We start from the raw sequence: 24,609 nt of genomic DNA on the forward strand, positions 1-24,609 counted from the left end.
CTCTCAAACCACCAGCTACTCAAGTCACTTTATTATAACCACTGTAACAACTAATTATAGAGTCAGTGACATAACTCAGTGCTCTTTTAATCAACTCTGTGTCCCCATGATTTGCTTTAAAGCAAGCATCAAATTCAGAATAGCAGCCCATTGCTATGCACTGAGCAAAACGTTTTTGCATTTTGTCTCTAGTGTATTTTGTTTTTGCTGGAAACACTTGACCAGAAAATGGTGCTTTTTCTATTTGTTATTTCAAAGCTTTGGTAAAGTGTCGTGTGTCCCGAAGACTTTCATCAACATTGGCACATGCAGAGTGGGCTTGGCTATCCCCATTAGTAGTTAAGGTGCCAACTGTGACCTCTCCAGAAATATCCTCAAAAATCTGTTGCATGGCATGTTTTTCATCCCCGATGCTATCCTCTTCTCATAGAGACATCTTCCCTTCTACTTCTGAGCAGTACGGCAGAGCTTGTTACCAGAGTAAACACCAATAACATCCTTCTGGCTGGTCACATTCTCTGCTACAGTGTACACAGTCTGAGTGGCTGGCTGGTCACATTCTCTGCCACAGTGTACACAGTCTGAGTGGCTGGCTGGTCACATTCTCTGCTACAGTGTACACAGTCTGAGTGGCTGGCTGGTCACATTGTCTTCTACAGTGTACATAGTCTGAGTGGCTGGCTGGTATGGTGTTTTGTTCCCTCCGCTGAACAGACTATTATTGTATCTCTCATCTCCTTCCACTGCTATAGGCTGTCCTCCATATATATATATATATACCCTGTGAGATCTTGAATGTGACATAAGTTTTCATGGTGTTGCTGCATGTCAGCCTTGTTCAATTCTGTTATCACTGCACTGACTTTGTTAGCTTGTGTCTGCATGGCTGATGGGCTGGGCGGGGTCACATTGCTTGCCATTAGGATCTGCCTCATTGCTGTGTTAGGGATCATGTTCTGTGACAGGCCATAACTTGCAAGCCTGCATTCACTGTTACTTATCTCCAGCCACGCTGCTTGCTTTGGACTTCATTGTATAGTTTCTACTTCCCTGTCCTGTACTGACATGTGTCACATTTTAGTCCCGTTGACCAAGTTACTCCCCACTTGTTCTCTGCCTCTTTGTCCCAAACCATTCAGCCAGCTAGTGCTCTCGGGTGTGTGCTCTGACAAGACTTTGTTGACCAGATTGACAATTTTTTCTCCTGAAACCAACTTGTATTCATCATCTGTGTGTGTGTGTGTGTGTGTGTGTGTGTGTGTTGGGGGGGGGGGGGGGGGGGCACTGGACAAACTAAACTCTCTGGCTGGGCCCTTCTATGTCTTAGTGTCACAAGTGTATCAGGATTGCTGCTGAGGGTTGTTGATGGCCCGACAGGGGGTGGAGAGGAGGCTGCCTGGTACAACTCTTAGCTGGGTCTGATGTATCTTCTCACAATGGGCTCTAGAGGGCTGTCAGACATCAGGATTGCTGCTGAGGGTTGTTGATGGCCCGACAGGGGGTGGAGAGGAGGCTGCCTGGTACAACTCTAAGCTGGGTCTGATATATCTTCTCACAATGGGCTCTGGAGGGTTGTCTGACTACTGTCTTCTAAAGGCTAGCTTGTGTCCCTTCACAAATACATCTTTTCTTTGTGTTTTCCAGGTACCTTTACTGTACAGCATGGTTAGCAAGTGCCTACTGAGACAGGAGCCAGGGACAGGGTTTTTATAGTATTATCTCTCCCAGGTGTGCAGAAAAACAGGAAACTGCATGGCCCTAGTGCAAGGCGGGGGGGGGGGGGGGGGGGGGGGGGGGGGGGGGGGGTATACCCAGCTTAGTGGTGAGTATTGTTATGCAGAGAAAGACATTTTCCTGTGTCCTCACAACGCACACAAACAACACAACACTTGTGACAATTAGCCTTGCACTTGAGTTTAAAGTAAAAATATTTTTAAATCTTTTTATTAATAATTTTCCACTTCTCTCACTTTATTCCTCAGCAAAGTGCACCTGAACTACACTATAGCTAATAAGTCCCCGGTCACTTTAATAGCACACGCTGTCTACATCAGACGCGCTAATGCGCACGTCCCCGACAGTGTTAATGATAGGGGGATTACGATGGACAGCGCATGTTGTCGACATTCGTATACATGTGTACAGTCACTGATTTCAACAATTGCTAATCTATATGTATATATATATATTTATTTATCTATTTATTTGTCTGTTCTATGTTCTAGCCACTAGTATCGTATTGTAATTGATTATACCTTTATGTGAAGGTGTTTGTCAATAAAGAATCTGAATCTGTTGCTCACAGCAGTAGGCACTGCCGCTGAAGTTAAACCAGTAATTAAGTCTTTAACTTGACTAAACATGTTTTGCTTTGTAACTTGCGTCCTTCAGTCTTGCTGTTGCGGAAGCGCCGGCGGGACATATCTCCACCTTGCCGATATTTATCCCGACTCTCGACTTTAAAAGTATTATTGGTTTTGATTTTATCAAAGTCTTATTATATCAGAAAACCTGCATATTTTCATACGTTAAGAGAATTATAGAAACTGTAGAAAAAGCTACTCGTACATCAGGGATAAAAAACAACACCTTGCAGCACTATTACCTATTATTCATCACCAGAAGTTACTGTTTCACTTTTTTCTCCCAAATTACAAAGTCTGATGACAACTGAAAGCCTTTAGCCATACCTCAGGGCAGTGGGAGATAGTCTGGATTTGTTTAAATGTAATAAAAGTATATTTTGAAGAATTTTCCTAGCCTTCGGCAATTTCCGCAAAGCTTCGGCATGCGCGGCAATACAGAGCTGTCGATATCTGTATTCGTGAACAATAGAATTGGTGGAACAACGGTTAACGTTGTTGAATCGCCTGCAACCTACCCGACGGGAGATCGTGTCCCTGTCGGTACTTTTGAAGATTTTGAAATTGTCATTATTATAAATATCTATTAATATATAAAACAGTCGTGGCTAATTGTTTTTGCAACGGAAAGCACAGTAGGAAGGTTTGTTGTTATTGTTAAATTTATTATTACTGGGGACATAAATTAGTATGCTAATCTCTTATCATGGTATAATGATTGATACGATGGGTATCAAATAGTTTTCCTTTGATATAAACAACAAAAGAGCGGCCTTCCAAATATCTTTGCTGAATGTTTATAACGTCGGTACTATTATGCGCAAAAATATTGATACATGACGCAAACGACATTTACTAATTTTGGTAATATCAATTTTAATTAAAATTAAATTTAATTGAAATTAAAATTAAAATTTGTCTAAACGTGCATATTACCATTCACTTTGTTTAAAGGGTTCGCAACACTACATTCTAATACATTTTGCCAATTTTCATGTTTGCTAGTTTATTTTGATTTGAGAGAAAGCGAGAGAAGACCCTCTACTAGGGCCGCAAATTAATTATGAGTATTTTTCTTCAGTGCAAGAGACTGTGTAATGAAAAATCAATCTGTAACTCTGGTATAGGGTGGCCTTGTGTGTGTAATAATATACAAGTAGGGGCAGGGGTACAGTTTTATAGTACAAATAGTCATTTTATACATCTTATTGATCTCATCGTCGGGTCATTGTTTACAATAGCGCTTTGTCGCTGTGCGTACCTTTTTGCATTTGAGTTAGACTCAGTCAGTAACAGCTGGTGATTTTGTCTTTTTTGCGTTTCATTGACAATATTTTGGCCACCTAAGTAGGGAAATGTGGCTCTTTGTTTTGAAATGACATTTCCATTGTTCCTTTGAACATGCAAAAGTCAACACACTTACGTCAACATACTTACTTTGTAATACCAACCCAGGGGAAGAAACAAAAGCCTCATAAGGTGTCGTCATTCACACTGTAAAAGGTGTTAATATCATGCTTCTATTGTTTGCCCATGAATCATTATGACAAATTTGTAGGGTTGCCAGATCACTGGCGCTTCATTCAATTCTCTATATCTGCCCTGCAGCCTGGGATGAGTGATACTTGACTGACCTTTGTTTACATCTGGAGATTTTCTTTATAATTCGATCAGTGTGCATAAATTATGATATTTTCCATCAGGAAAAATACGTGATAATGTTACGATTCTTATTTTACAGATACATAATTACAAAAATTAATTCCTGATTTAATACCCCCTATTTCAGCGCCTATTCCTGGCTGCGTTAATTATGGGGGGTTGGAAAGTAATCCGTTAGAACGCAGGAGTGATGATTGCTACTCTTACCAACGGTGCATCACTGATCAACTAATCTCAGCCACCTGAAGCAGAATCACCAACAAAAGACAAATTGGAATACATCTGCCTTCTTGTTGAGACATCTTATGTAAAAAAGGCGATAACGGTCAAAACATACGTGCTTCGTGGTTTCTTAAATGTTCATCGTATTTTTTCGTTCGTTATTCTTATGAGTTAAGCAGCTTCACCTCCGTGACACCCTTTTTATTTATTTAAACCATTGTTAGATAAACCAAGGGTTTCACTCCAGATTTCACGATCGAGCAGCTGATCATGAGGAGAGTGTAGCATGCTATAGTAAACTACCCCAAATATATATACAACACCTCCAGGGTTTCACGATCGAGCAAGTGATCATGAGGAGAGAGTGTAGCAGAGAACTTCATTAATGGTCGTCATAATTGGTGGTTGCCTTGGGAAAATGAGTTACATGATTACATAATACAGATACATAATAACATAAGATTAATACTAAAATTTTCCCTGATACAAAAACCCCTATTTGAGCGCTTATTCCTGACTGCGTTAATTACGGGTGATTAGAAAGTAATCTATGAGGACGCAGGAGCGATGATCGCTACTCTTACCAACGGTAAATCACCGATTTACTTGACTCCGCTACTTCGAGCAAAATCACACACCACCAAAAGACAAATTAGACCACGTTCGTCCTCTTATTAAAACAAAGAATGTAAAAATGTGATGTCGGTCAAAGAAGAGGCCTAGACTACGTGCTTCATGGTTTATTAGATAGGCCTATTCATTGGATTTTTTTTATTTCATTATTATAGCTTCACCTCGCGAGACCCTTTTTTATATATTTAAAACACAGCACCCCACTGGTTTCGCGATCATGAAGAAAGGGAGTGTAGCAAAGAACCTCATTAATGGTCGTAGCCTAATAATAGGTGGTTGCATTGTAGGCCTAACCGTGTTCATTTTAGTCGACAGACTAAGCTAGAAGAAAGAAAAGATCATTATCGCCTCTCTTTACTTAGGAACAATAAGGATGGCTAGTGGCAGCATTTATAAGTTCTTTTATTTAGAAACTTTCCGATCCTTTGTCTGGGACTGCGTCCGAGAAACGGCGATAACGACAGAGATGTCCTCGAACATTTTGGACTCAGTGCAAATAAAAAAAAATCCGTTAAGAAGTAGCCTTTAAATGTCCTGGCAAATAATTTTGCGATGGCTCAGAGAGTTCTAGAATGAATGACAAGCAACGACATTAGGGTTAATAATAGACTAAAAACTATCAGAGTGTAGGCCTGTCTTACTTCATTTCTAAGGCCATCTTGTGATACGAGTCATGCTACACTACAAAAGAGGGGGTAGCAGTGGATGATTTAATACAGGGATACCATCGATAGTAAGTATATCAATAGAAAATCGCAATCCTCAAATGTTTTTTAATTCATTAAATATAAACGGTCTTTTCTCGTACAATGGGTCTGGTATAGTTGTATTGGCCTATCAGTTGGAAACACGTGGTTCGTCTACAATTGCAAATGGCGGAGGTGCCGTGGTAGTTATTGTCGTAAAATTAGCTGGATACGGTGCACGTGAGAAAATTATTCATTAAATTTAGTTTTCGAGCGTCAGCTTAATCTGGTAAAATGCGAGACGAAAAAAATGATAGATAGAGCCTTATGACCCACTGTAGAATGATGCCGAATAATACATCAACAACGTAGTTTATCGGCAGATAAACGTGTTTCCATTCTCGGCTGACTGAGGAAAGGTTTGAGAGAATATTTAAAGAAGAGGCGGTCGAACCAATAGTGAGTAGGAAGTGTGCTGCAATCAAGACGAACAATACCGATCATAAGTGGACAGCTAATAACCCCTAATTAACCCCGGGTTACGCGCTGCTGTGTTGACTCCTTGCTGGGAAGGGGTAGCGGCCTCCTACTGCTGTGCGTAATCAAACATTGTCTTCTAACATGCGGCTACACGACGGTTGCATTGTATTAATAAAGTAATACCTATTCATAAGGAAGGGGGCGGATGGTAATCTTACGAGAATTAAATCAGTTATCGATCATACGCGTACCAATAGTCGTGTTTTTTTTTAGCTATACGGTAGTCCCAACCAGTTAAGATGCTTATCTCATATTTTCACACATGCCCAGAATCATGTGTCCATATTTCAAAACAATTGAAGCAAATTAAGGCAGAGAAATTTGCATTTAACTTTTTATTAGTACCACCAGCGTGTACGCTGGCGGTACTCATGGTTTAAGTCCCGACCCGTCTCGTCCGGCTCCGCCGGCTCCTGCGGCTCCGCCGGCTCCATTGGCTCCGTTGGCTCCGCCGGCTCCACGTACTGGCGCCGGATACAAGTCACCGTTACCGCTTCTCCTCCTAGACCGCAAGGACCCCTGTCCCCATCTCTTGGATTTAGGTCACATATAACCTCAACTTGAACCCCCAAGTTTTTTTGTCTATGTCGGTGCATTGACCTGGGCGTGACACTCGTTGAATTGCACCCTTGTCAAAATTTTAGAAAATTCAATGCCAATTATCTACCCTACGGAAGGAATTATGGGAAAAATTTCTACAGATGGCTGACCGAAAGGCATATGTGGAGATTTCAAATATGCCCTTGGATTTGACCTTTGACCTTTGTTTCAATTTCAAATGGGCCAAAATTTTCAAAAAAACGAATTTTTTTACGAAAAAAAAAATTTTTGCTGTTATTCAGACACTACACAGACTTAACCAATAATATTATTGGAAAGTGTTCCCCTTTGGGTCATCTTTCATCTCCGTGAATTCGGGGTCAATCAGTGCATTTTCACGGGAGTAGCGGCCATAAGATACCGAAACTGAAAACTGTCTATAATTCGGGAACCATTAATGCTAGAGACCCGTTCTTTTTTGCATTTCGTAGAGCATGTAAAGCCCAACACTGCAAGTGGTCTCGGTTTTTTCGTATTCCATACAGTTTTCAAGTTATGCTGTATCAAAAAGTACATTGTGGTTGTGAAAATTATAACATTTAGTCCCTTATATCTCCAAAACTGGCAGAGATAGGTCCATAGTTACTATTAAAGTTGAATAGGAAGTCACATACTGGCAATTTAAATGTGACCTTGAAATTGACCTTTGACCTACTTTTTACCATGAATTGAACTTTGCAAATTTTGTTCCCTTTTATCTCCAAAACTGGCAGAGATAGGTCCATGGTTACTATTGAACTTGAGTAGAAAGTCATATACTGGCAATCTAACTGTGACCTTGAAATTGACCTTTGACCTACTTTTAAACATGAATTGAACTTTGCAAATTTTGTTCCCTTTTTTCTCCAAAACTGGCAGAGATAGGTCCATAGTTACTATTGACCTGGAATAGAAAGTCATTAGAGGCAATTTACTGTGACCCTTGACCTACTTTTTACGATGAACTGAACTTTGATTGTACCATATTTAGTTATATATATATATTTTTTTTTTTTGCATATTTTGAGAATTCTTGTTGATTGCATTTTATAGAGCTTGTCAAGCACAAGACTGGTGGTGGAGTCCCTTTTTTTGGGTGGGGGGTCCATACGAATGCGCTTACTCCAGCTGGTGGTACAATATCCGGAGGCGGTATCGCCTCTCTGATCCTCTAGTTAGTCATGAAATTGTGCCTTTTTCACCAGGTGTCATGTGGACTTAATGGCCCATACAGCAACCACATTTTCAACTTGACCGTTCTCAGTCACCAAGAGACTGTTCTCAGTCATATTGGGCGGAGCAGTTGGCAGTGAATGAAGGTTTTAATTTTTGGTGTCAGAAGGGGGGGGGGGTCTATAAAGGGCAGAAACCACAAAATTGACCAATCACCAACTGTTATAGACGAATGTAGTTCAGTGAGAAAAAATTAGTGCTTCTTTTCCATTTTTTCCTGGCATTTGTTGTGTGTTGCTGGGGTTAATTTTAGTGTCAACTAGCAGGCTAGGGTGTAAACTACTTTTTTTTTTTTTCAGGAGCAAGCACAGTTGTGGTGCAGTTGTGATTCCTCTGGTGGAGGGAGCTACTGACTGTGAGTGGTGCAGTGGTTTGTTTACAAACAGAGGGGTGCACATGTTCAAGTAATGCCGGTAAGAAAGTTTACTTTATGACAGTATATTTTTGTGCCATTGGGAGTTATGTCAGTGCGTCTGCTGTCCATGGGGATGTGAAATGTTTCACACATTTCTTTTGTTCATGCAGTTTTGAAGGCATTTTTTAGTATGGCCGTCAATGGGAAATTATATGGGAAGGCAATGAACATTGTGACATCAACAATTGCTGTTGTATTATGAGAAGACATTCAACATTGTGGCATCAACAGTTGTTGTTGTATTATGGGAAGACATTAAACATTGTGACATCAACAATTGCTGTTGTATTATGGCAATACATTCAACATTGTGACATCAACAATTGCTGTTGTATTATGGGAATATATTGAACATTGTGACATCAACAATTGCTGTTGTATTATGGGAATACATTCAACATTGTGACATCAGCAATTGCTGTTGTACATATGTATTATGGGAAGACATTGAACATTTTGATATCAACAATTGCTCTTGTATTATGGGAAGGCAACGAACATTGTGACATCAACAATTGCTGTAGTATTATGGGAAGACATTGAACATTGTGACATCAACAATTGTTGTTGTATTATGGGAATATATTGAACATTGTGACATCAACAATTGCTGTTGTATTATGGGAATACATTCAACATTGTGACATCAACAATTGCTGTTGTATTATGGGAATACATTCAACATTGTGACATCAGCAATTGCTGTTGTACATATGTATTATGGGAAGACATTGAACATTTTGATATCAACAATTGCTCTTGTATTATGGGAAGGCAACGAACATTGTGACATCAACAATTGCTGTAGTATTATGGGAAGACATTGAACATTGTGACATCAACAATTGTTGTTGTATTATGGGAAGACATTGAACATTGTGACATCAACAATTGCTGTTGTATTATGGGAAGACATTGAACACTGTGACATCAGCACACGAACGAAACGTACAGCCTCGATATGAAACCAGACAACTTTTGTGTTTTTAATCTCCAAATACTTTAAAAAATCAATTAAGTTAATAAAAACGCAAGGAACAAGAACTTCTTAGATCGTACATTTTATATTAATGATTATTAAAGATCATAATAATTAAAGAGTCGCATTTCGATTTACTCCATGCTATGGCCTTTATTGAAAAATAGCATTTTTTACGAGATTACAAATTGCATCGTATTGTTTGGTTCCATTGCCTCGCTTTCAAAAATAAGAACAGGCGCCCCAAAACCAGGAGACGAAGTTAAAAACATTATATTGGCCGAGTTCGCCCAGGAACAAGAATGTCCTCGTAGCATTATCTGCAATTAACCTTCCTACGATTTTGAATGTATTTTGCAATATTATTTTCAATTTGGCCCATGGTGAATTTTATTAATCAAGAGGTGAGGGGGTAGGGAATTCCCTTCAGATAGTATGACCTCACATGACATACCTATAAATACTTCACCTTCAAAGGGAATCCCCGAACAAAATAGAAAAAATAAATAAAGTTTTTTCGATTGAATCATTTTAATGCCACAAAATGTTATTTTTTGGGGGGTCGCAACCATTTATTAGTTAATAAAGTGTCTACTCTTTCTTTTTTTTTGTTTAAATATACAAGATACGATAAATCAAAAGTAGGTCAATTGGGGGTCAGGGATTCCCCCAACATGTACTACTCTATTTTTCCACAAATAAAATATCGTTTTCAGCAAAGACTGACATTTTCATCTTTTTATGCATACACTAATGAAAACACATCCAAAAAATATTTTTAAACGACAGTGCAAAGCTAATTGACTCGACCAGACGGCAAACACTGCCGCGCTTTGGTCCTGTGGCAGGCGACATACCAACCGTAGAAATGGAGAAGTGTTGTTCTCGTCTGTCCTCCGATTGTTATGGACGTGTGTGTACTGTAAGAGATAATCGAACAGCAAGGCAGACAGGGATAGCGATAGGCTCTCCTTTGTGCCGTTATCATTATCGAGATGAATACATAAAGTTCTGTTGCACCGAAGGCACGGGACTTTTTGACAGCCACTCCTCAAGATTTCGCCCCTGTCCCGAGAGGCTTTGGGAAGTGTTAGATGACATTGGAAGTAATAACAACAAGTAGAGAAAAGGCATCGGCATTTGCTGGTCCTGTTATAAGAAGATAGACACCACTGTCCAACATCATCCTTCATATATTCCATCAATTAAAAGAAAAAAATCAGAGGTATGGTATTTGTTCTGACATCTTATTTTTCTCACTTTTTTTAGACAAACCTAAGTTGTTTGTCCATAATACTTTAAATCATTTCTTTTATTTCAGAGTTCATCCGATGCAGACACAGATGAAGTTACTCAAATGAACAGTGAACATGACTATGTGAGTTCACAAATAATAAATAAAGAGCAAATAATACAAAACTTGGTAAAACTTGAAAATTTCATCACTTAAAATTTTACATTTTGAAAATGCCTGAATCAAAATGACCATATTAGGCAAGAACTTTTCAAAATTATCCAGAGGCCTTTTTTCAAATTTGACAAAATTTTCTAAGTGAAAATAAAAATTATGTAAGCAGAGACTCATCTTCTGAAAAAATGTTCAAGACTGACTTAGTTTTCAAGTGTTTACCATAAAATAGTATGGCTCAATGAGCCTAAATGCATTAAAACTAAGAGAACACAGAAATGTGAGCAATTCTATTTAATTCCTTTATTTCCTAAACACATACATGTATACTTTACCAAAATAATTTGATAAATGCCATACACAGTTATGTAAGCTGCTTTTCATTAACATTCACAATTTTATTTCAGGCATCATCTGCAGAGAGTAATACTGCAATAAACAGTGAACAAGGCCATGTGAGTAAAGATAAATAAAAATCCAGTAGCAAGTCCTCTTGACTTTTTTCTTTCACAAATTAAAGACTCACTTCCAACAGGCTTTTAGATTTTTTGCCCTTGGTATTAAAAAGTCGTTACTTTGATTTCAGATTACATTCACTGCAAACAGAGAAATGACTACTCCCAGACCAGTAAACAATGAACATAACTATGTGAGTAAAGAGAAATAAACATAATTCTATACACAATAGTTATTTTGCAATCTATATATTCTCTGAAATAAATATTACTACTACTAAGGGCCTATTGTACAAAACACATTAATCCTCACGTGATGCTTGTAGTATCCAGGGGTTTCTTTTGGATTTGGGGTATAGGGAGTCCAATATATGGATCTGAGATGTATCTAACCGAGCCATGTTCATCAGTCCGGTATGTTTAAAGACAAAAGGTCAAACGGTTTTCCATAGTTCAACACTCTTGTGGTTAGGATGGTGTGGTGAGCTTTCATGCCTTGCTTGTAGACATCTTTGGAGCACAGGGCTGGTCTTTTAACAATATTTACTCAAAAGCAATGGAGGCAAAGCGCTAAAAGCATTAGATGCTCTGCATTTTTGGAAAATTAAATAAGTAAATAGTCTTTCTCTTTGTCTTGGTCATTTGGCATATCCTGTAGGAAAGAACAATACGTTTTAGCATAAATATTAAAATTTTTTTCTAGATTTTATTTGCTGGAAGCCCAAACAGCAACACTCAGTTGATCTCCCAAAAAATAAAGAATCAGAAAGATTCCATGGAAGAGCTCCAAGAATCCATAGAAAAGCTCCATGAAGAACTGCAAATACTTAAAGACAAAGGTAAAATGATAATGATTAATCAGTATCACAGTCCATACACGGACTGAATTATCCTCCTTCAAGATAACATTAAAACTCTACATTTAACTATAGTGAGTCAAAATCACTGAAAATGTGTAGCCCTTGGCATAATTCTTTATGTCATTTTTTTTCCAGAAAATTTTGCTCAACTTCTTGAGACCTTTCAAAGGGCCTTATACACCCATTATGAGAATGGTGGGGTAAAGTTATACCAACCAGATGTAATTCAGGCCTTTTGTGATAAGCATTCCCCTGGGCTGTGGCAAATGATCCTCGAGGCCATAGCACCTGTCCGTGGATCTAGTCAAAAAAGAATGGAGCTTCAAAAGCAAAGAGTAGCTAGCTTGCTACATACACTAAGCTATTTTAAGTAAGAAAAACACTAGTAAAAATAATCTAGCATTAATGAAGTACACATTAATTTCAGCTCTAATAAATAGATGAGGTTAAAATACAAATGAAGTCTATGAATAAAAAAAGGAAAAAAAATGCACAATTTAGGACATCTAAAAAAAACAAATGATTTTACCTATAAAATTAATTATTGCTTTTTTCTTCTTTATACTAATTACTCTGCAAACAATCGTTGACATAAATGTATCCAAGAAGCTTTTTTTTCATATTCTTATTATATAGACTTGTATACTCTACTTACAGAAATCAGAAAAACAGCCACATGGTTAAAGATTCTGGACTGTTCCTGCACCACAGAGGACTGTCAAAGTCTGGCCAAACAATGGGTTCTATCATGGGCTGCAGTGTGTCCAATAGTACACTTACAAGACATAGAGAACATTTATCAGTACTCAACTCTAAATCAGTCACTCAATGCCTCAATAAAGTAGCTAAGGTGTGTATACCACCCTAGACTAGATAAATAAGCAGAAATTTAGATAACACAACTTTTTATACCCACTTTCACTCCTGATAAAAAAGACTTTCTATCTTAAAAAATTGTAATAATAAATTATCTACATTGGGCATGTGACAGGCAATAATCATTATTTCTTTACAAATTAATAACTAAAATAAACTTCAACAGCACCAGTGTTGCTGTTTTAAAGTAAAACATTACTGTATTTAAGCATTGATATTATTTACTTCAGAACAAGAAGCTACTACTTGGGTTCATTGATGACTTTCACAATGTGCACACAATAAGGGTTCCTACAGAACATCATGCATCATCAGCAGTGAGCATGGCCACTCTATTGGTTCAACAGGTTCCTGTTCCTGCCATTACCGCTTCTCCAGACCTCCATACCTCCGTTCTTGTGGACAAGAAGCTGTGCCGTGGGGGCATTGACATCTCTGCTGTCCAAACAGTCATCTCTAAACTTCAACAGAAAAGAGCTAGTAATTTATTTCAGTTACTGCCAGAGGAGTTACTTCAGCCAAATCAAACAATCTCAACAGCAACACTGGAAGAACTGAGGTATGTATATGTACATGACTATCATTTAATGACATTAAAATAATTGGTGTATCAAAATGATGCCTTTACAATGAATTATACCCAAATATTGCAATAAGCAACCTGACATAACTCCCAATGGTACATAAATATGTTTTGTGTTATCAGACAAACTTTCTTACCGACAATCAATGCACTGCTCCAATTAGTAATACCCTTCGGCAGAGGTCTCACGACTGCACCACACCTGTGCCTGGCCCTTGGAAAAAAAAAAAACAGGCATTTGTTTACACTGTAGCCTACTAGTTGACACCAAAATGAACCCTTGTAACACACAAGAAATGCCAGGAAAAAATGGAAAAAAAGCACATATTTTCTCTCACTGAACTACATTCATCTATAACAGTAAGTGATTGCTCCATTTAGTGGTTTCTGCCCATAAAAAGGAAATTTTTTGGAAAAATCACATCCCTGTGTAATCCTTTTATCTTGCACTGAAATTACAATACTTTACATTTTGTGCATTTTAGGCTTATTTCCAAAATAATCTATAAAATTCTTATTTTTCAGAGTTTACAATGAGGTGCAACATAGGGAGCTAAACAAGCTCAACACTACCTTGCTGATTGATGAAGTTCATCAGCCTCTTCATTCCTTAGCAGATTATGAAAAGGCATTCAGGAGGTTGTTTTTAAGTGATGAGCTCGTGGACTATATCAAAAGCAATGCAGTTTTTCTTCCTGGGGATTACCCAACTTTCTACTTCATGAAAAAACTCATAGCCCAACTGCCCATCACAGATCATCGCCTTCACGTTGTTCCACTTCAAGGTCCATTTCACGTCTTCTTAAACCTGATCGAGGATATTGTCATAACAAATCACGCCTTCTTTGCCAATCTGTATCGTGAAGTCTTTGGAGGGATTCTCGCTAAAAAACCAAAACCCTTTCGTATCAGTCTTGTCATTGTTGCTGCATACCTTGGCTGGCATCATATTCGCTCATCTATTCTTCATAAATTTCATCTATCTAAAGATTTGGAAGTTCTTTATATCCTCTTTCTTTTAGATACTCTCATTCCAACAGCATTTGTTTATTATTCTAAAATCTTTCGTACTGGAGACCTGATCAATTTCCGACTCATCACATCTCTCATTGCCATCATCTTCATCATACTTCGTCGCAAACATTACAACAAAGCTACTTTGGCAAGCATAAGCGACGACATTCATCATCAAGGTTTACCAGTCTATGAGCAAATCAAAAATTCTCATCTTAGCATTTTCACCGAAAAACTTGTGGAACTCTTTCACAGTGTTCTGCGACGTCACATTCAGCCACATTCCACCCATCAGCAAATTTCACAAAGGGCTAAAGAACTTTCGGCAGCAAACATCGATTCATTTTCAAGTAACTTCACCAACCAACCATCATCTTCATCCCACTCTAAAGACCTTACTTTGATCACACACAAAACTGCTGTATTCCTAGTCAAGTCATTTTCTGCAATAGCTGATCACATAGGCCAGGCCAACCAGGTAAATAAGGTTCAAAAGGGTTGAATAAAAGTACCTTGAGTGGTGGTAGTTTGGTATATTTTGCAATCGGCAAAAATTATCAGTTTTTCATAAACACTATTTTGGAATCAGAATATTCTATTTCAATTTTACCAACTTCGAGGACCTGTCCACTAAATTTTTCCCACTCTATGAAGATTAAGCCATTCCGGACTCTCCAAATTATCTTGCCTTTCTTTGTCCCAGTGATTATTTATAGAAAGTCTAATCTGAGCATGCATTTAGTGATATTTCTAATGCACAATTAATTTGGGGTGTTCAATAGCTCAACACCAATGCCAAATGTTATTGGAATATTTGGGATAAAGAAAGCTAAAATATGCAGTTACTGCACTATATTTTGAGTGTACAACAAAGTCTTAAATTCTCCTACCACTCAGGGCACTTTCATTCAACTGGGTAACTTCCCTTCGATTTTGAACATAGAATCCCACTCACAAGGTGGATTTATTTGAATCACAATATTGTAATGCTATTGTGTTCATACTAAAGGTTTTACATTATAAGAATTGAGATTAGGTGCCAATTGCGATTCAAAATGTTGTGTGTGAACAGGGTAAACAACAATGTCATAAAACTATAGTTTCAATTTTACATCAATTTACAGAGTGAAACGAAGCCAAAGGAACTTCCAAAGTACCATCTACCAGGGCTGCAAATTGATGTGGATGTGAGGAACATGCCTCTTGGATTTTCTTTTTACGATTTTGGCGTTAGCATACCAAATATACATGTGAGGTACATTGACAATTAGCAATTAGCAACTTTTTTTTTAGAAAATAACATTGAATGTGGAAATGGATAAATTTGCCATTTGAAAGTATGAGAAAAATGTCCTTTACCCCTTTTTTTTGCCAAAATGAACAGTTGTTATCCCTTTAACATTTAATAAGCTAAAATATAAATTAAAAACAAAATGTATGATGATATCATGCAATGAAATATTTCTTACCTTTTCAGATGTGAAAGCACAGAGTGTTTGGCTGATGAAAATGCAGAATTCAAAATACTCATGTGTGGGCACTCATTTCATATAGCCTGCATGCCCAACCAATGCCCTTTTTGCCTAAAAAACATAAACAAAAGACTAGCAGACCTTTCAAACACTTTTAATCTGTCATTACTACAAAAAAAAATGTCCGGATATCAAAAGAGAAAGTGATTGCTCTACAGACGATCTTTCCTCATCACCATCTAAAAGCCCTTATTACCATTCACAAGACTTTCACCATGATCTACAAAAACACATCAATTCCATCAGCACCCTGCCATTTCCAGCAAAAAACAACATCAAACAAACACAACAAGAAACCAAACAATCATACAAGCAAAACACTGTTATCACTCCCAAAATACACACAAACCCAGGCAAGCTAGCAGACAAATTAAAAAACCACACAAACTTACCACTAAACAATCTTCACTTCACAGAACTTAAGGACATTGAAAAGCTAGCATGCCCATGGCAGGGAACAACATCTCATGGCATTAAACTCATCAACACATGCCCCATGGATTTCATCCTCAGTTGCATAATCATATCTGCCATTAAATCACCTTCATTTCGGAACCTGCTTTTTTCGTTATCAAACCCCACTGCATTATCCCTCCAGCAAATGTACCATATGCTACACGCCACCAAGTCCTGGTCAGACATACGCCTTCATTGGCTGAAACTTACAAACAACAGATTTTTAGCCGCAAATCTGAACAACAACACCCTCAACTGCTGGGGTGAGGAAATGGACCTTATCCTCTCCCCCATTTGGAATTCATCCCTGGGAAACATGTCTGCAAAACCCATACACCATTGTCCAACCTGCAACCAAACCAGAGCAAGAAACCCAATTAAAACCCTTCCAGTGCACAAAATTCTAAAACAGTAAGTTATTACAATATTTTTTAAAATAAATGTTTCTTTAAAAATATTGTTTAACACATTAACTTTAATAATACTACATTTTTTGACCGAGTTAAGTTCAATTATTCTACTACATTTTACTAGGTTCAGTATCTTGATGTGTGATGAAATGAGAAATATTTGAGGCACACCCAAATAATTATATTGCACTCAGAATCACTATATATATATATATATATATATATATATATATATATGTGTGTTTTCCAGGCATGGAAGTGGCATCACACACCTGCAAACTGCAGTAAATGAAGTTCTAACACCAACATCTACAAAATACACAGATTCTAAGTGCCCACAGTGCAATACGACAGAAAGGATTCATTTTGAACTCGAAAGACAGCCTCCTTTGTTGTTGTTGTGGGTGTATCCATATGCACTGTAAGTGCAATCATGTCAAAATATATTAATAATTAGCATAATATGTATAAATTAATAAAAAGATTAAATAAATAAATATTCAAGAAATAGATAACATTAACAGTCTACCATGTTAGCTTCCGACTAAACCAGCTAAATTTTGTTTGGACCAGCATTTTTCTCCTTAAAGTTTCAAAAATAGAGATCTTTGATTAGTATTTTTCAGGAATGTACTTATGATTCTAAATTTAAAAAAAATAAAAGTAATGTTTGACAAAACCAACTGCTACAATCTTTTGCAACTATAAATATTAATGTAATAGGGTAAAATGTGTGGTTTCATTGGAAATTTCTAATTAAGGCCGTAAATCCTGATTAGTAGCTGGGGTCCTAAAGATAAGCGAGCTGAAAGTTTATGACACATGCTTTGCATTAAAACAGATTAACATTAACAATGTTTGTTTGTATTACATTTTTTTTTGCATATTTTTAATTTCAGGGAGCAACGTGGCATAAAGTTGACAGATGTGCCTAAACACTTAACTCTAGGCAACACAGAAAATAGGTAAATATCAAGCTGATAATTAATGACCTTGTTATTGTTTGTAAACATAAAGCACAATATGGGTATTATTAATTAGTTAACACCTCAAGACTGTTCAACTTGCTCTCAATCCCAATAATATAGATTATGTTACAAACCAAAAGTTTTAGAAAAATTGAAGTGATATATATTTGTTTTCAAATGTATAAAGGTTAGCACATTGAACAAGCTATACTTTACTTTCAGATATACACTGGTGGGCACTTCAGCTTACAGAGATAGTCACTACAGTAGTCACTTTGTGCGAGATAGGGTATTTATAAAGTACGATCCACTTCATTTACCTGGTGACTGTAAGACTGCACTGGATCTTTCAGTTCATAACAGCCCACAGATGACCAACACCTTAGTGTACATTTTATGATTTGTTTCAAGTCACTTACTTATTGGTTTGCTTGAAGACTTAAGGCTTTGGGCATGTCACTGGCTTATGTTAAAACTCCTTAAAGTAATAGCTGTATGTGATAATGTTAGAAATGGTCCAGTCATAAGCTTGAAAATTTGAAACAAGTATTTTAAAAACGTGAGATTGCACTAGTATGAAATGGATGTTTTCTGGGGTATCACATGGTGATACACATTTTTAATGCAACTGTTAAGAAAAAACTGTCCAGTGTAGTTTGCAGTGGTTTGGTGCCATTTCTATGTGTGGAAAACAAATAGGATTCTGAGTCAGAGTGTAAAGCAATACTTGGTGCACCTCAGACATTTCTCATCACATTATACATCAAGATGTCAGACCTGGTAATAATGAAGTAGAATAACTGGTAATGAAGCATGTGAAAAACTACCTTGATCAGAACTCTGCAGTTCACAATGTATTACCTGAACACATGATGACTCTTCTTTCTATTGCATCACTCTTCATTTTCTGAGCTTGATAATTTTTTCCAGGGGCAGACACTGTCATATGGCTATTGCTTTTGTTTACTGACTGTAAAGTGAAGTTAAATTACTGGCTCTGTATCACAAAAAAGGGTTACACTGCAGCAGGACCTTTTATCATGCTGCTTATCTATGTACACATTTTAATATCATTTTGAGATATTATCTTCATCCAAATTTTTTTATTTAAACAATTAGGATTTGCTGCTTGAAAAGCTTAGCTAGTACATCCCTTGGGATGCATGTTATTTGTCAAACACTGTGATATTGCAATTGTTGTCATTTATATAGTTAATATGTTAGATTCAAAAAAATAAATTCACAAAAAAAAAAAGTTAAGATGAGCGAAGTTATTTAGGACAGAGTAACTTCTTCAATATCTTCAATACCTTAGTCTAAAAGGATAACTAGCAACATTGTATTATACAGTAGTGGGTTAACAACAAGGACTTTATTTAAATAATTAAAACATTCTGTTGCGTGTGAGTAAAGTTATCTTACTAAACTCTGAATTTGATATATTTGTTATGATTTTTAAATCATGTCAGCACTATAAAGCTCGGAGAATTGCTGTTTAGGGGATGGGGAAGGGGGTTCATCTCAACTCAAAACATTTGGAGCATGAGTGGAATGATCTCAAATTATCAATTTTAATCTATTACCACGGCTACTGGGTGGACTTTTGTTTTAAACATATGTCCATATAATTGCTTGAGATTCTAAAATTTTACCTCCAGCCTGAAAATAATGCATTAGCTCTACTAATAATGATTTTAAAATGTACTGTGCTAAAGCATAACACAATGGCCTCAAAAAGGGTAAAATATTGACCAGTTTTTGCCTCCAGTGTTGATACGGGTCCCAAATTTTTATCTTATCTCTGATCTCCTCCACCAGAATACTAGTAAAGCAAATCAGTTTTCCCCTTGGCAGAGCCATACATAAGCTACAAAAAGATTCATCTGATCTTCATCAATAGTAGTGCCAATGCATAAATTTTGGTCCAGCTCAGCATAAAAAAAGGCCTTACGCCCAGTGCTTAAGGGAGGAAAACCTCCCAATTGGTTCTTTAAAAGAACGAGAAATCGCTTGGCAATAAAATCAAAACTTCTTGACATTTAGTTGTTGATAGAACTTGCAAAATTTTATGTAAACAATCGAGCAACAAAAGGGTTGACTACATACTTCTCAAGTTCACAAACACATGATGCTTCCAGATGGCATGCACAATCTTGCAGGATCCACAGTGCTGTATGATAAGGTAGAATTTTGTGATGGATCATCACTGGTGCCTCAATTATCAACCTGGTACTAATAAATGAAAATTGAAAAAAAAAAAAAGCCTGAGGAAATTACATAAGAACATCACGATTTACCAAGTATAAGGTGGATCTGATGTCTTCTGTTATTTTATTCAGATTTTTATCTTTCACTTCCTCTCAATTCTGTCTCAAGCTAATCTTATCATCTCTACAGGTCTATGTGGATAAATAGTGCATGGCCTCACTGTTGTGAGCAGATAAAACATATTTAAATGTAATTTTTGCCTTCCAATTATGACAGCTGAGCTTACTGCCAGTGAAATTTTACTGTATTACTTACTTAGTGTTTATTTCTGATGCAAGTTTCCACTGGTTCCTCTTTATTGGACTTTTCCTCCAAAACTAACTGTTGACTTCCAATGTATTCTCATTGGTCGAAAAACTTGAAGTTTATTTAAAAAAAAAAACATTTGAAACAAGTAAGGAAATTTCCACACTAAATTATTTTAAGACATTTCTCAAAGACAACCACATAATTATTAGATAAGCATCGAAAATGAGAGTTACAGGCTTGGGGGAATACAAAAATACTTAGTTCTTCTTTACCACGTAGTTGTAAGAGATAAAAGTCCCGGAGAATTTGTGAATATTGCTGAAAAATAAAATCGAGTTAATTGTCCCTTTTCTACACTATGGTAAACTAGTATGGTGTTCTAAAGTAGCTTTCCGTAGTTTGGGGGTCTATAAACTTGGCTGATTAACCCGTCAAGTTGACAGTTTAGTGTGAACAAAAAAAAAAAAATTCTTTGATATCAACCGTGCCAACGGAAAAAATCACACTTGTAAAATTACCGTTTTTGTCTCTAGTTAACATACGTGTTCTCGTACTTTAAATAGTCTAGACATTTTCACTCTTTCGTTGCCTACGGTATGCAGAGCGAAGAAAATGTTAGACTTTTACTTACCTACCACGAGGCAATGAATCCGCCATTTTGTGCTGTTAATTTCAAGTGGCGCTTTCGCACATGCGCAGTCGTTTGAAACCTGTGCTTGTGACATCAACAATTGCTGTTGTATTATGGGAAGACATTGAACATTGTGACATCAACAATTGTTGTATTATGGGAAGACATTGAACATTGTGACATCAACAATTGTTGTTACATTATGGGAAGACATTAAACATTGTGACATCAACAATTGCTGTTGTATTATGGGAAGACATTGAACATTGTGACATCAACAATTGTGGTTGTATTATGGGAATACATTAAACATTGTGACATCAACAATTGCTGTTGTATTATAGAAAGACATTGAACATTGTGACATCAGCAATTGCTGTTGTATTATGGGAAGACATTGAACATTGTGACATCAACAGTTGTTGTTGTATTATGGGAAGACATTGAATATTGTGACATCATCAATTGCTGTTGTATTATGGGAAGACATTGAACATAGTGACATCAACAATTGCTGTTGTATTATGGGAAGCAGTTGGCAAATACAATATTGCATAATGTCTCTGTAAGACTGATAACTCTTCACTGTTAGCTAAACATTTTTAAATGTTAGTCTATAGAAATGAGATCTTTCCAAAAAATTGTGAAATAGTTATTCCATTTATTGATTGAGGCAGTTGATAATGATTTTAAAAAATTATATATAAATAAATTGTTGAATAATTTTCCCAAATTTATTTTATTTTTACTAATTTAAATGAAAACAATGATTAATTCAAGAATTGATATAAAATCTGTAGGTATCATTGTGTGGATATAAAGAAGGGCTGTGTGATGATCCTCTTTAGCACAGAGTTCAGACACCTAGATAATGTCAACACTGGAAAGGTGTTTATGCAGGTGAATTATGAGTTTGTAAAAACAATATGCACTGCCTGTTGTTTTATCACTATGAAATTAGTTTAGAAGAATTCCTGCTTTAAAATGGCAATTCCATTGCACAGCCTTTAAATTGTCTTCAGTTATAGAAAAAGATCCAAAGAATGGCTTAACTTCTGAGTTATTACCATAATTTCTAAATGATATACATTATTTCACTAGATATGTCTGTCATGCCTACTGAACCTGCTAGGGGATAATTTATTATCATTTAGCAGGTTCAGTAGGTGTGTCAGACATCTAATTAAGCCACTTAAGCTGAAAGCAATGAGCGAGAAACCCTTTGGAGATGGATCGATCCTGTTAGATTGATCTAAGTATATGGGAACCCAGTTTTAATATTTGCTATGTCTAAAGGTTGATTTTCTCCTATTACATGAATTAATATTATATGAATCAGTATTATATAACCTATTTGGGTTTTATGTAAATATGATGATGGTTTACTCATACACTGTACTGCCATTGTTAATGAATGGTTGTGTTCAGTTGATAGTTTAAAATATTGAAAGACTACAGACAAAGTAGTATTGATGACTGGCCAGAAACCAAAAAATAAGATTTGGAACAATGAAAAACAAAAATTCATTTCTATTATAGACAGACCATACCTGTTGAGGTGAAAATATCTGATTTTTTTCAAAGAATTTACAATTCTTGTGTCACCTCTCTTGCCTATAGATGAATCTGCTTCATATAGTGAAGAAGATATTTGTTTGATGTGTGTATTTGTGTGTATATATTCTGATCTCTATGGGCCTCACAGACACCATAGGTCAACTTAGAGTGATCCAACTCTGTGCCTAGACTCTCGCAAAGTGCAATCAGCTTAATTGACTGAAGCGCCTCTGCAGGCATTGAATAGAATACAAAACAGCTGCTGATCGATTATGGAAGTATGTTGGAAACAAGAGGAGGCATGTCATTTACTTAAACTGTTTGCACTCAACATGAGTCCCTGCAAATCTACTATCAATGTTAGCTTTGTTTTTTACTTGATTTTTCATTTCAGAATTTTGGCACATTTCTTGTGGAAGTAGTGAACAAGGACAAGAAATTATGGGTGTTTACTGAGACTTTGGATGCCATCGTTGATCATCTGGACCTGTTGTCATGGAGATCAGGGTGACAGACATACTCCAGACCATATGGTACCACAGCTGACAGCTGAGGTAAAACTGCTCCCTGTGGTTTTATTTATTAATTAATTTATTTATTTATTTACCAAAACAACTAAAAACCTATATCAGCAGTAGTTCCATCATATGTGTAGTGGACAATATAAAAAAGCGTCATGTTTTGCTTACTAAAATGATTCCTGCAGTTGGGTATTTAATATATTCTTTTACAGTGTAATAATATCTTTATTTCAAGACATATTGATCAATTAAAGCAATGGATATCTTCTGAAAGAATATTGTGAATTTTTTCCAGATTCATGAACAGAAAAGCAGCCTGGGAGCCCACCTTCCTATCAGTATGACAGCAAGGACAAATCTGATTCAGTTCATAAATTACAAGTCTTAACCAGTAGATTAACTTAGACCCATTCCCTTACCTAGATCAATCTAGCAGGACCGAGCCATCTCAGAGGGAATTCTCACTAAATTTGAGTTCAGATTAAGCAGCTTAGAATATTATATTTTATACATCTGGCACACCTACTAAACTTTACATCAATCGAAATCAAGTGAAGTCCAATGCGTTTAATTCTAAAAAATAAAAGATAATATATACATATCGTAAACTTTGATGTTGTGAAAAACTCAAAAACTGGATTAGGGAAGAAAAGGAAGCCAATGTTCAGATTTACGCATCAGATATTATTTTCAGAAATGATGATAAAAAAAATCTACTAATTTCTCAGGTAAAATAATACATTTACAGAAAATCACAAAATGGAGGGCATCCATAATCCAGGGACATCGTTTTCTGAACTAAAAAATTATGCTTTGCTTGTCTTTATATGTATTTATTTTATACAGAAGTTACACATACCACGCAATAAAGTGGCATGGTAGGTATACGGATATGTATGAATGCGTATGTTTTTGAAAAATGTGTATGTGAGAAGTGGTTTGTATTGTATTGTACATTGTAATGTTTATTTCTTCAGTCTATTTAAAGAAAAATACATAGAGTTTTTAGAGAATGTACGCATCTGATTCTATTCCGAAATGTACATCTTTAATAATCCTTACATAGAATACACTGATAATGTTACTGAACATGTCAAACTACTGTCTCTAAGTCAGTAATTAAACTCATCACAGGCATCTGTAAGTAACAGGAGAACGAGAAGTGTAATTTAATGAATTTGCAGATTGTTACTTTTCATGAAATTTGTATTTGAAATTTATTTGAAATAAAGGAAATGTTTGCACACACTTGTAGAAAAGTGTACAACTACCAGGGTGGTTTTATTGGGTAGTGGGTCAAAGAGGGGGGGGGGGGGGGATAGAGAGTTCGAGGCCCATCTCGGCATGCCTATAGCTTAAGTGCATGTCTCTGTGGTTTAGGGGTACAGTGGTTGCCTGCTTCACAGATTAGATTCCTGACACATTTGGAAAACATCAGACTGGCTTCTGTCTTGAGAAATGTACTATTCTTTACATCATCTACTTTCCAGGGAAGAAATTTTAAGCTTA

At 36.5% G+C, this 24,609-nt stretch overlaps 2 protein-coding genes and 3 long non-coding RNA genes across 6 annotated transcripts in view; 3 read left to right on the forward strand and 2 right to left on the reverse strand.

The window, feature by feature from the left end:
• LOC147764238 (uncharacterized) overlaps window positions 1–8,216 on the forward strand; it is a 30,842-nt gene extending 22,626 nt beyond the window's left edge. The window contains exons 6-7 of the long non-coding RNA XR_015335431.1: window positions 1,645–1,728; window positions 7,891–8,216. This is a non-coding gene — a long non-coding RNA (uncharacterized LOC147764238). The remainder of the gene's footprint in view (window positions 1–1,644; window positions 1,729–7,890) is intronic.
• On the forward strand, window positions 8,213–16,187 carry LOC106159397 (uncharacterized). The gene is made up of 11 exons (XM_013535677.2): window positions 8,213–8,331; window positions 10,634–10,690; window positions 11,128–11,175; window positions 11,307–11,369; window positions 11,879–12,014; window positions 12,171–12,405; window positions 12,693–12,885; window positions 13,142–13,470; window positions 14,020–14,986; window positions 15,633–15,763; window positions 15,986–16,187. Exons 1-11 carry the CDS (start codon window positions 8,326–8,328, stop codon window positions 16,185–16,187), a joined length of 2,367 nt encoding a protein of 788 aa, XP_013391131.2. The 5' UTR covers window positions 8,213–8,325.
• Window positions 11,000–12,810, reverse strand: LOC147764239 (uncharacterized). The gene is made up of 3 exons (XR_015335432.1): window positions 12,691–12,810; window positions 12,252–12,335; window positions 11,000–11,827 (listed from the first exon to the last, which is right to left on the reverse strand). It is a non-coding gene; the product is annotated as an uncharacterized LOC147764239 (long non-coding RNA).
• On the reverse strand, window positions 14,219–21,097 carry LOC106159398 (uncharacterized). The gene is made up of 7 exons (XR_001238020.2): window positions 21,023–21,097; window positions 20,398–20,499; window positions 19,981–20,106; window positions 18,736–18,844; window positions 16,433–16,844; window positions 15,978–16,091; window positions 14,219–14,378 (listed from the first exon to the last, which is right to left on the reverse strand). It is a non-coding gene; the product is annotated as an uncharacterized LOC106159398 (long non-coding RNA).
• LOC147764240 (uncharacterized) lies at window positions 16,537–24,303 on the forward strand. 2 transcript variants are annotated; one of them, XM_087017267.1, is made up of 6 exons: window positions 16,537–16,907; window positions 17,157–17,327; window positions 17,806–17,871; window positions 18,097–18,174; window positions 22,974–23,133; window positions 23,396–24,303. In XM_087017267.1, exons 1-5 carry the CDS (start codon window positions 16,537–16,539, stop codon window positions 22,999–23,001), a joined length of 714 nt encoding a protein of 237 aa, XP_086873393.1. In that variant the 3' UTR covers window positions 23,002–23,133; window positions 23,396–24,303. The 2 variants fall into 2 exon arrangements, with proteins under 2 accessions (XP_086873393.1, XP_086873386.1); XM_087017260.1 differs by lacking the exons at window positions 22,974–23,133; window positions 23,396–24,303 and having other exon boundaries at window positions 18,097–19,312.
• The last annotated feature ends 306 nt before the right edge of the window (window positions 24,304–24,609 follow it).

Source organism: Lingula anatina, chromosome 1 (genome assembly GCF_051362555.1).
Source record: "Lingula anatina isolate TDL-2025a chromosome 1, LinAna3.0, whole genome shotgun sequence".
NCBI classification, from domain to species: domain Eukaryota; kingdom Metazoa; phylum Brachiopoda; class Lingulata; order Lingulida; family Lingulidae; genus Lingula; species Lingula anatina.